General features: G+C 42.1%; 1 protein-coding gene across 1 annotated transcript in view; it reads left to right on the top strand.

Annotated features, from left to right (window-relative positions):
* Window positions 1–12,474, top strand: part of bcas3 (BCAS3 microtubule associated cell migration factor) — a 294,717-nt gene that overhangs the window by 257,052 nt on the left and 25,191 nt on the right. Inside the window, exon 23 of the mRNA XM_041046203.1 lies at window positions 8,223–8,399. Within this exon, the coding sequence (XP_040902137.1) occupies window positions 8,223–8,399 (177 nt within the window). The remainder of the gene's footprint in view (window positions 1–8,222; window positions 8,400–12,474) is intronic.

Raw genomic sequence — 12,474 nt, forward strand, 5'->3', positions numbered from 1 at the left:
TGTGGGAATCTGGTAGCAGGGATTTGATCCCATGCAGCCACAAAAGCATCAATGAGGTTCAGCGCTGATTTTGGGCAATTCCAGTTTGTCCAGAAAGGGGCTGGATGGGTTTGAGCTCAAGTCTCTGTGCAGGCCAGTCATGATCTTCCACCCCACATTGGGAACGCAGTTTTTTTATGGAGCAGTTAGAAGCCGACTATTATCTAAATTATCTTATCTATCTTATCTAACTTATCTAATGCCTGTATGCTGTAGGATTATGATTTCACTTAACTGGATATACCAGGAAAAACAGATTCAGCCCAAAGTATGTAGACTGGTATCCACAAACAGAATGTCAAGCTAACACACTCACAAGAGGCTTTCTGTTAGAAAATTATAGAATGATCCCTATGACATGGCAAGGTAAAGCAATTTACATTGTTTTTTATTTTTGTTAGGTCTTGTCTAATCTGAGTTTCTGAGAAGAAACAGCGTCAGCATTGTTCCATGTGAGGGCCAACAGTAACTTATTAAGGTTAGGCTAAGGCTTTAAGGAAACCTCTGTTTGTGTGTGTGTGCCTATGTGTGTGTGTGAATGTGGGATGAGATGGTCCTGAGACAGACACATACAAGCCATAACTTGCTGTTAAATTGTTAAGCCTAATAGTGAGCAAAGCACGGCTGCTGTCTAATTTGACATGCCTCCAATTAGCTTAGTGGGCAGTGTGTGTGTGTGTGTGTGTGTGTGTGTGTGTGTGTCTGCGTGTGTGTGTGTGCATGGGTCTAGTCTGGAAACTTCCAGACTACAATTAACTGTGTACAGGTTAATGCGTCTTCATATCTGAACACCATATGTTTTGGTGTGTGATTGTGAGTGCATACACATGTGTGAGTGTGAGAGTGTGTGTTTGTGTGTGTGTGTATGTGTGTGTGTGTGTGTGGTAGTGAGTAAAGTGCCTTGAGGCAGACCCCGGTATTGATGGGGATTACTAACACTTAGCTGACACCACTGAGACTGCAAAGCGAGTAAATGATTTAGAAGCATTGGCCTTAATGTAATGAAAGAAAGGCCCTGCCTGTCAAGAACACACACACACACACACACCCCTACCTATGGGTGCTAATCCTGTGAGCTTACATCTCCATTAACACTAACCCTGCACCACAAACCTACTCCGCAAGATAGCTAGCACTCTCAGTGTTTCCCTGAGGATATCAGAGACACTCTCTTTCACTCTCTGTCTCCCTGACACACACAAACAGACACACACAGCCTGAAGGGATGTCAAAATGGGTTCACAGTACAGTCACAAACGTGTGTGTGTGTGTGTGTGTGTGTGTGTGTGTGTGTGGGCATGTGTGTGTGAAAGTCTATTAAAACTGTGTTTTTGTGAAGTTATCTGTATAACATGAATGGTTTCATTGTACATGTATATGAATGTACTCTGCCTTAACAACATCCTGAATTACATGTACAATATAGCATTAGTCTGATGTGCAGAGCCTGTACTGACCTTTCAAAGCCATCTGACTCTGACATGATGGATAGCTCCTCCCTGCCCACAGCTGCGTATCATCAGACTCAGAGAAATCAGTATGATTTTGTAGATTTAATGTGTTCAGATCCAACCCCAGTTAATTTACAGTAAGAAATACTCAGTTTGAAAACTCCAATGCTATGAAACATGTTGAAAGCATTTCCTTCCTTATAAAAGCTGATTTAAATAATACATTCTTTACATCCATGTTTGCTTCTTTTTCACCGCCATTGTTTGTGTGTTGCCCCGATCGTTGCCGCGATAGATCCACAAACTGGAAACCAGCTGAGTAGCCTGAAACTGACACGAGGATTTGAATCAGTTTTAAAGGTGTGTCTGATAAACTCCAAACTCTCACCTGAGCCACTGTGCCACCTGATTTATGATCTGTTTGTTAGCAACGGACTGTTCCTGATTTCCCCGTGCCTGACTTCTTAGTAACACCACTCAAGTATACACTCACTCACACACACACACGCACCATTACATATTATACAGCACCCGTAATAAAGGAATTAGCTTGATCAACCCCCTCGCACTAAAGCCTAATTGAATTAGCGCTGACTAGACATTAGCGTCTTAGCTGCACAGGTAACCCAGAAACGGTGGCATGAGGCCTCAGAACATTATACCTTAACCTGCGTGTTTGTCTGCGTGTGTGTGCTTTTAGACCTCTGTCCTTGGACATGTTCACAGGCTGAAATTAACATGGCCATCCTTTTCTTCTGTAAGAGGCTAGCACTAAGTCAGATTCACTCTCTTAACCACACAAACTTGCTGTAAATTGCTTGTTTCGAGTTGACGAATAGCTTTAGAATAGAAGCATTAATGGGAAACATGATACAGCAGAGGTATTAACAACACTGAAAACAGAACAAATCTATCAAAGCCAGTCGTGCGTTCAGAATGAAAATCTGCCAGCAACATGTCGTCAGAGCAGTTTGACACAAGCTTCAGTGGATAATAACAAATGTGTTGCTGAAGTGAAGCGGTGATGGAGATGGAAGAGAGAATATTACATCAGGTGACGTTATACTGTCAGGTGTTAAACCACAGGATGTTCACCCCGGGGCAGCAACAAATTTAAAGGGAAGAAACTGATGTTGAACTTCTGAGGAAACTGGCAAGTCATTAACAGAATATAATTTTTCAGTATCTAAAGTTTTTAGCTTGCTGCATACAGTTTTTATTGAAGCTGTTTCCCCCGAAGAAACAGAAGCTCGGTCAAAATCGACAAATTGAATGTTCACAGTATTAAAGTAAAGCGCTATATGTGTGTTAGAGAGGCGATTGTGATGTGTGATGTCATGTCCAACTGTGCCATCCTAAGCCCCTGCTGTAAAGGTATACACACACACACACACACATCCCTCTGCAGTGTGATTAAATCTTTAAGGAAAGTAGCGCTGGCTGGAGGGATAAGTAGGGCCAGTATGTGGGGGCTAACAGCTGGGTGGAGAGTGGCTTTTAATCCAGCTGGGTTTTAACATGATGGAGGGAAAAAAAAACAACAATCCAGGGTGTGTGTGTGTGTGTGTGCGTTTTGAATCCTCCTCCTCCTCCTGCCAACAACACATCCTCACGTTTCCGCAGGTTTACGGACAGAAATTGAAAAAAGAATAAGAGAGAGAAGTCAGCAAACACACTTAATGCCAAAGAGAAATACAGTACATGCACCATTACAGTGGATTTGACAGGTTTGGTTTAAATCAGGAACTGGGACATTTTAAACATGTTTGGTGAGATTTTTTTTTGTGACATTTTATACTGAAGTAAAGAATGCTCTCTACTTCTTGTATTTGCCATGATTTAATAATTTATTCTACTCTTTTTGTTACACAGTGTCTGCACAGTGAAAGCAGCACGCTGGATGAAAACAGAATTGCAGCCTATGTCGAAAGTTGTACGGATAAAATGACGAAGAAAAAATGGAGCCGAAACATCTGTGTAGAAAAAACTTAAGTAAAAAAAAATATTTTAACATTACCATAAGAAATATAACCCTGAAGCTACACATCAGCTTCAACCGAACCGCTGAGAGAGGACGGTGGAGTTAGTCCCTCATCACTTACGTTATAATTGTGTTTGCAAGGAATCTATTAATGGCTAGATGGACAGGAGGATTGATGACCGTGGCCAAGAAACTCTTTCAATGAACGTATACGGGCATGTGAATGTTCTCTTAAGATAGAATTTGAAATACCCTGTCACCAATGAAAAATGAATTGCGTTATTATGTCTAAGGTCCATTGAGTATTTTGTTTTATATCTTTGAGGTACAGAAAAGTATTTTTCAAGTATTATTTATCTGAACAGACGGAGCTCTTGTTATGTTTCAGATGGCATACACGCCGATACCAGTGTATGTTTCATAGGCCGACACTGGTCGATAATATTAGCCCGACTAATCAAATCTGGCTGCTTTAGGTAATGTTAAGTTTCACTGAAGATGTCTTGTCACCTCTCCACAACAAGAGCATTAACAGAACATATATTCAAAATGTGTTTCGACGTTAAAACAGATTTAAAACTACTGAACGTCACCACCAACTATCAGCGATCAGTAGTTTAGGTCTAAAGCAATCAGTATCGGCCTTCAGTATTGGTCAGGGTCTGGTCTGATAAACCTAAAGCTCTTCCTAACCTTCTGCCAAGCTCTTATCATCCAGAAAAGCCACTGCAGTCAAAACCTTTGATCTGCCTGGCTTACTGGCTATCAGGGAGCAGACTACTGTGTGTCTGTGTGTGTGTGTGTGGGTGGGTGTGTGGGTGTGTGTATGTGTACCCTGAGGCCTGGCCAATCTCAGCTCCGCTGCAGGCCAGTGACAGGTGCTAATGCTGGGGCGAGAGGCTGCACGGGCCTCCATGCTCCCTACTGTGATAACACTGTCCGGCCTCCAAAAGCATACAAACACACACACACACACACACCCACACACACACAGTGGCTTAGCTTCCTGATAACTTTGCTGCACTTCAGAAGTGGCCTGTGCGTGTGTGTGTTGGATTGATTTTTCAAAGGATTCCCCTTTAGTGCCAGCAGGCCTTCCATCAAAGCTGGCCATGAAAGCCTGGTGAATGTGTGTGTGTGTGTGTGTGTGTGTGTGTGTGTGTGTGTGTGTGTGTGTGTGTGTGTGTGTGTGTGTGTGTGTGTGTGTGTGTGTGTGTGTGTGTGTGTGTCAAACAACACTGGGTTTTGCCTTAGAGGTGATATGATGTTATTATGTATTGCACAGTGGTTGATTTAATGCTGGATAACTGAGATGTGTGTGTGTGTGGAGGCTGAATTGAATTTTGTGTGTGTAAAGGCTGATCTGGACAAGACAGCTTAGTGTTACTGAGGGAAGTGTGGCGCTTTGCTTATAAAGGTACAACCCGCTAAAACCTCCAGCTGACCATTTGGCACAGGTTTGACATGCCCACAGTAAATCAACCCTTTCAAAGCTGTTCACACAAGTTTGTGTGTGTGTGTGTGTGTGGATATGTAGGGTGGTGGGATTTAAGCACATTCTGTCCAAGCCCTCGTGGCATTCACGGCAACAACGCGATATGAATTGCAATCACTTGCCACAGCACCTTAGATTTAATTTAACAAACGGCAACACTGTCACATAAATAAATAAATGATTCTGATAAGTAATTTACTTTATCTCGGATGTTGTAGTGTGGCCAGAACCAACATATCGGTTTTGTCGAGTCGCCTCTGTCTTCATATTTACCAGTGACCCTCAATCTGTGTCCGTCCATGTGTTTTCTGTTCTGTGCTTCCAGCATGGACACACAGATACAGACACAGAGACAGATTGTGAACGCAGAAGCCAGTTTTTCCAGGAAGAGAGGATCTCTCCTGTCCTTGTCTTCACTTTTTCCTTTGATGTTTTCCCGCCTCCTTTCTCACTGGGGTATTTTTGCTGATACCCACAAGACCACTAGTGAAATATTCCATGTGCACATGTTAGAGAAAGAAAGAGAGGAAGAGACAAAAAAAAGTGTCTAAAAGAAGCAGGAATACAGTCGTCCACCCTCCAGATTTGTTCAGGGAACTGATTCCAAAAAGCTCTTTGATTTGTTTTGATGAAGAAAGCCCAGTGGTATCGAGTGAGGCCATTCATGAAGTCTTCAGTCATGTGAGTGTATTCTAATTTCACCCTCCTTGGAGACCATGCTTTTTATTTGCTCTAAAATAGTGTGAGTTTCCATCATTGGACTCATTTTATCAATCCTCTGAGACAAATTTCCCCATGTGATGCAGCAGGACCAGTTCAGGAGGCGACAAGGCTAATTCAGAAAAAACGGATGGGTCTTCACAAAGTGAAATTGAAAACATGTTAAGGCATTAAAAGCTGCTTCAAGATTAAAAATTCAAGATATCTGATTCTTCAGAATGACTAATGATAATGTAAAATTTCTGGCCACGCCGCCAACCAGTGATATCACAACAGGTGTTCTATCAGTGGTCTAAGGCAGCAGATTGGTGGGAAGTTACAAGCCACAAAGAAAGAGAAAGCCACCAGCAGTGTTCCCTGCATGACTTCACACTGGTTTGTGCATTAAAGCAAATATTTCTGGAAATGTAACTCAGAGCACTTTGCAGTTGTTAGGCTAGGAGTTTGCCCTTGTTCCTAGTCTTTGTGCTAAGCTAGGCTAAATATGTCCCATTCTGCCTCTGGGACTCTGTACAGTCCCCTACATGTCAGACTCTTCCTTTTTAGATTCAGATTCTTCTTTCATCACCTGTGCAGGGTTTTCACCAGTGAACAGAGAATGATACTATGAATCATTCTTGTTAAGCTCAGCCGTTTCCTCTGTGTCTCACGTATTTCCTGGGTGTTAACGGAGAGATGCTGATATGCAGAACTGAACCAATGGTGATGATGAAGATAAGCTGAAGTCATGTGTTTGCACTGTTGTTTTTATTTTTTAGTTTAATTTAGTTTTTCTTTAGCGTGCTGAGTCACAGGAGCACTGTACTAACATCATTGCTAAATCATCCTTTTCATCCTCTATCACCTCTCAGTGCTTGCAGGCAGTGACCAAGTCAAGTGAACACACTAATAGAATAAACCAGTTGTTTTCGTGTCTGCATGCCTGCTTGCCTGCTTATCACACACAAGCACACACACACACACACACACACACACACAGAGAGAGAGAGAGAGAGAGAGAGAGAGAGAGAGAGAGAGAGACAGGTTGCAGACTCTCTGGCTCCAAAGCACAAGATCGCTCTGATTGCAGAAATTATGGCAGACAGAAAAGAGAAAAGATTAAGATGCAGTGGAAGTCTGTGTGGATTTGGTTTGACAGGCATGAAGATTGTGTTGTGCTTCCAGCTTGTTTGTTAGGTGTGTGAGTTTGTGACTCTAAAGCAGCTGATCTGCTGGGCTGCAGTGGAACTAGTGTGTAGTAAATTCATTTATGTTGTGCTGGGGGAGAAATGTTTGGCTGATATATTTAATACTGTAAAACAGGAATCCTACTTCAAAAATGTAATAAGGTTTGAGGGGTTTTGTTTTGTTTGTTTTAAATAGTTTTAAAGAAAGTAAAATGTATGATGACCAGCTGTGATTTGGAAAATCATTTTTTTAAGCAACCGCTAATACAGATAGTAAAAGAGAGAAAAAAGGTCTGAGGCCTGTGACAGTTAGTGCATTGAAAATACATGGTTCATTGTGTGTGTTTTTATTTGTCGATAGTTGACGTCTGTATGTGACACATCTTCATGATGATTACGTTGTTTTGACGGACAATGACATACACATATTTTCCAAGCAACACTTTTTACTGTTGAGTCCAGTCGTCGCAAAATCATGTTCCTTGTGTATTTTCTCAATTTGTCGTCTGACACCACTGAAGATGTCAGACGAGACAGCACCTAAGTGACTTATGTGTTTGTAAATGATCCCTTTAATATTGTTAAAGTCTGACCCAATATCATAGTGTGGCCTTTATATAGCCTGTAGTGAGCCTGCAGTGAAACTACACTGTTGCCCATAAAGTTGGAATAATTTGGTTTTCAGACACATTCCTCTCTTTATTCCTATTTATACACATCAGTAATCACATTGGAAGAGATTGATCAATAAGGTTATGAGAAGATATACATGAGAAGAGGTAAAATAGATTTTTTGTTTTGTTTTGTTTTTCCTGTATTGGCAGTCCACTCTGCAACAAATACAAATGTAGGGAACATTTAGTTTAGTGTCCACTTGTAGTGACTGCATCAATATTTTTAAAGGTTATGTTCAGACACCCACAGCACATGGTTGTGGTTAGGGAGAGATTGCAGGTGAGGGGTGGCACTGTGCAGCAGGGGTACCCAGAATAGCTTTGCATTAAAGAACTACAGTACACAGCTTTCCTTAATAGTAGATATGGTGTATGATGTTTTGTGTACTGTCTATGGAGAGGAGATTTGGACGGCCTGTTAGAATGATGGTAAAATGCAAATGATTGTTCCCTCAGTTTAAGTCTTTTACATGTAGTGGTTTAAACACAGGGTCAGAAATGAACTGATTAGGTTCAATTGATTCATTCATTAAAAATGTCAGGATCAGTCCTGATCTTACTGATCAGATCAGGACATCACCAAATTTTATCACTGCACAGCTGGCACAGCTGTTACTGTTATATGCTGCGATCCATTTGGTAATCAAACTAATATTAACCCTGTGTGTGTGTGTGTGTGTGTTTGTGTGTTTGCAGGCCCATTTGATGGACGCGGTGTGACCCTGCTGGAGGTATGCGGTAGCTGGCCGGAAAACTTTGGCGTTCCGCGGCACAACATCGGATCAGCAGACGCCAGCGACGAAGGCCTGCGGGAGAGACTGGCCGACGCCATGTCTGAGTCCCCCTCCAGGGATATAGTGGGATCTGCTACAGGTCAGTGGAGAGTGGACAACGCACAATTACCCCCACTCGCTTAAACACACACACACACACATGCGTGCAGATTTACAGACAGTTAACATGGGCACGTGTCCACAAGCATAAAAGTCCTATTCTTATATTTTCTTATATTTTCTTTCTGAAAATTTGAAAACAGGCGAGGCGACAGATTTTTTTTGGGGTTGCGTGAATGCCAAAAGAATGATCTAAAGATTCTGTGTTCCAACTCCATTTTAGCAGCTTTACATTAGTGTTGTGAAAACGGTTAAATATATGTTCAAAACACATATAAACAACACACTATAAAATATCCTGTGGCTGTCTACATTTTCATATTAAAAGTATAAACAGTAATTCAACAGCATAAACTCCTAACTGGAACAGAGCACCTATTTTTATTCCTTATTGACCTCAATGAAAGATTTGTGCCAGGTGAGGAAATGGGGGGAAGAGAGCTACATCCAGACCATTGTTTAATTCTATAGGACGCTGTGGCGTTTTAACTATGCCCTCCCTGTCGTAGTCCCAGGACGTCATCACTTTTAATTCCACCTTAGTCCCCATTTCTTTAACCCCATGGAGGAATTGATCTCACTGATGTGGGAAGTTTACAACCACCAATCACAAGATCAGATCTCCCTCTTGGACAAAATGAATTCTGGATGTCTGGACATATCAGCAGAGGATTTCCAGGGATGGATCAGGCTGCAGAGAGATGATCTCCAGGTATACTCCAAGAGAGGACATTAGGTATGATGTGGATGAGAACTTGTGGACAAATGCAGAAGACAGTGTTGCCTAGCACTGTTGTATTTCTATTACGTGTAGCTAATCTTTACATGTACTGTTTGTATAGGGAATATATATAGTTTTGTATTGCACTGCTACAATGACTTTTTGAGAGACACCTGAGTGTGTTGGTTTTACATGGACTATTTACATGGACTGTTAGAGGATCTCACAGCAGCACGTGTCCTTCTTCCATCTTCACTGGTGACCTCGGTCACCGGTTTTTGTTCTAATTTATTATAAATCCCATTAGAATTGTGCCCAGTGCAGCTAAGTATCTTGTTAGCTAGTGTGACTTCCTCACTGCATTACCCAGCATACACCGCTGCCAGGTCAAGGTCCAGTGATGGATCAGGATGTTTAGGTTGTCTGTGTGTGCGCGTTCATGCTCTCCAGCTTGGTTTTGGCATATCTGCACACGCCTTCCTTTACTTTGAGGCTTCCTGCCTGTGTGTGTGTGTGTCTGTGTCTGCCTGTCTGTCTGTGTGTGCGTGCGTGTGCAGCAGACATGCCGTTGGCCCTGACAGTCCAAATGGTTAACTCATTTAGGAAGCGCCAGTGCTCTTTCTCTTTCTCTTCCCCCCCGCCCCTTCCTTAAGTGAACAAGAGTTCCTTTGATTTAAATGTGTGTGTGGGGGGGGGGGGCGCTGGTTTTGGGGTTGGGGTGGTGTGTTGGGCAGGGGAGTGCGGGGCTCACAAGGCCCTAATGGATTTAGCATCGACAATCACCCCCCCAACCATCCCCAGCCATATCCAGCCCAGTAACCCCCCCCCCCTTAAGGACTTAACCTCATTTGTAGCGCTCTCTCTCTCTTTCTTCTCATCACCCCCCCACCCCCACCCCCAAGAGCCACCACCACCACCACCACCAGCCCCCCACCCCATGTTTCTTCATTAGATTAGATGTTGGAGACTCCCGGACACTAGCAGTCAGTCTCTTCTTGTTCTTGTTCCCTACATCGCCTCATATCTTGAACCCCCATCGGCCCCCCCTCCCCCTACTTTAATGCAACACAAAATTCATTACTGATCACATTACATCAAAATACACCCAAGATACACACACACACACACTCTGTCCTGCGCCTTGAGCTGTGCTGAAGACATCATCCACAGGGAATGTGATGGACATGCTAGTTCCTCCATCCATTCATACAGACAGACAGAGAGGCTTCAGTCTCTGCAGGCTAATCTAATAGCACAGCACTTCAGCCCTGTAACATATAGGAAATGTTCCTGTCTGCTGTAAGAGGAGAGTGACACAGAGGCTCAGGAGTTGGCTTTTTATGAAAAAAAAAAAAAGAAAAGGACCTGGTCCTTTCAGTGTCATCCATCTGGGTTCACCTTTGAAAACTACTGACAGTGTGTTGTATGGATTATTGACAATAACAGCTCAGATTTTGGGAGACTTGGGAAAATAAAACCCAAACTGTCTTTATACCACAGATACTACCAGAGGTGGGTGAGAAAATATGTTTTTTTGTGACTGGAGAGAACTGACACCTGTAACGTAATGATTCTAACAGAGAAATGTCCATGAAATTTGTTTTTAACATCTAACAGAAATTGCAGGCTTGGAAACCAAATCGTTTAAACTGAAAAACTTCTGAACGTTTAATTTAAAAACTGCTCATCAAGAGAAAAATTCACTTTTACAAAATAAAAATAAAAAGACAAGATTAAGTATGATAAGAACAGATGCACAGATAAGTAAAATAGAGTTCATTATGAGCACTATACGTAACACTACTATTTAAAAGTGAAACATGAAAAAAAAAACTATATAAAGCAACATAAATAGTAGCCTTAAAGTGTATTGAGAGAAAATGACTGACTAATAAAGAAAGTGGCTGAAGGAAGTGAAAGTAGCTTCTTCTTTTTTTTAGTTTTAAGGGAAACAATTTCAATTTTTGGATGAACGTGAGAAAAATCACCAGATAACTTTTCTTGCATGAGTTTGGAGATGGTGACTTAACTGCAGAAGTGTGTAAAGTAAATATATAAATATATGTAAGTGTCGATAGTATTTTTAGTATCAAATTAAGGCCAACCCAAAGGCTAAAGCTGTGGATGTGCTGTAGGAGGTTTGTTTGAGCTGAAAATGTTTCAGCTCGAGTGAAACGTTTGTGGTCATCAGTCCCCCTTCAGATCAGACAGGAGCTGAAAGAAAATGGGTTGAGAGGAATGTAAGATTAAAACAAAAATATAGAGAGTTTTCCCCTAAGTTTTGTCCTTAGTGTGTGAGTATTGATCATCACACAGACACACACAGCTCACACAGTTGTGTCAGTGCTTTTACATTAGACAGGGAACATGTCTATTGGCTGTCCGCCGCCAAGAAAGACAGACGCACCACAATAAGAATTCATGAATGATCCAAAACCCTTGTCAAATCCCAGCCTTGTGTAGCCCCACCCATCCTCAGACCCGAGACCTCAAGCTACAGATGAATAAATGAAGCACACAGGAATGTGGAGCACCAGGCGTTTCATTCATTTTTTTTTTTTTTTTCATTGTGGTTCTTCTACACAAGCATCACAAATAATGTTTAAAAACCTTCCCTTGGCCCTGACTCTGAAGATCGGATTTCCTTTGGCTTTCTGTTGGAACAAGGCAACAGTTGACATGTCATCCCATCCACATATGATCCACACATGATACACAGAGGTTTTTTGCCAGCATTGTGGCATTCAATTAATATACGTGCACTTAAAGTGTTTCCGTTGTGACTTGAGCTGGACGTGCTGTGTTTAAAGGCTCTGTGAATGTGCATGTGTGTGTGTGTGTGTGTGTGTGTGTGTGTGTGTGTGTGTGTGTGTGTGTGTGTGTGTGTGTGTGTGTGTGTGTGTGTGTGTGTGTGTGTGTGTGTGTGTGTGTGTCTTGGCGTGAGACTTAGATGGGCAGAGGCAGATGGTATCTTGCTCAGTGGCTCCATTTGCCAGGAGCTGTGGCCCCAGTGCTTAGACACACACACAGCACAGCGGAGCTGCTAACACAGACCTTGAACCAGATTGCAAGCCCACTCACACATATACACACACACACACACACACACACCCTCACTCACTTACCTCACCTATACACACACTATCCACCTCATCCATTTCTCTGTCATATGTTTCCGTGCAACCGTTGAGTGAATTTTCTGCAAACTTTAATATTCAGTTACTTTCAGTCTGTGTCATTATTTATGTGGATCTGCTGCTATTTGTCAACGGTTTTCATCAACAAAAACAATTTGCCAAATGATCATTTACACAAGTAGATGTGGGTGGAAATA

The sequence above is a fragment of the Toxotes jaculatrix genome, chromosome 9 (genome assembly GCF_017976425.1).
Source record: "Toxotes jaculatrix isolate fToxJac2 chromosome 9, fToxJac2.pri, whole genome shotgun sequence".
NCBI lineage: Eukaryota > Metazoa > Chordata > Actinopteri > Toxotidae > Toxotes > Toxotes jaculatrix.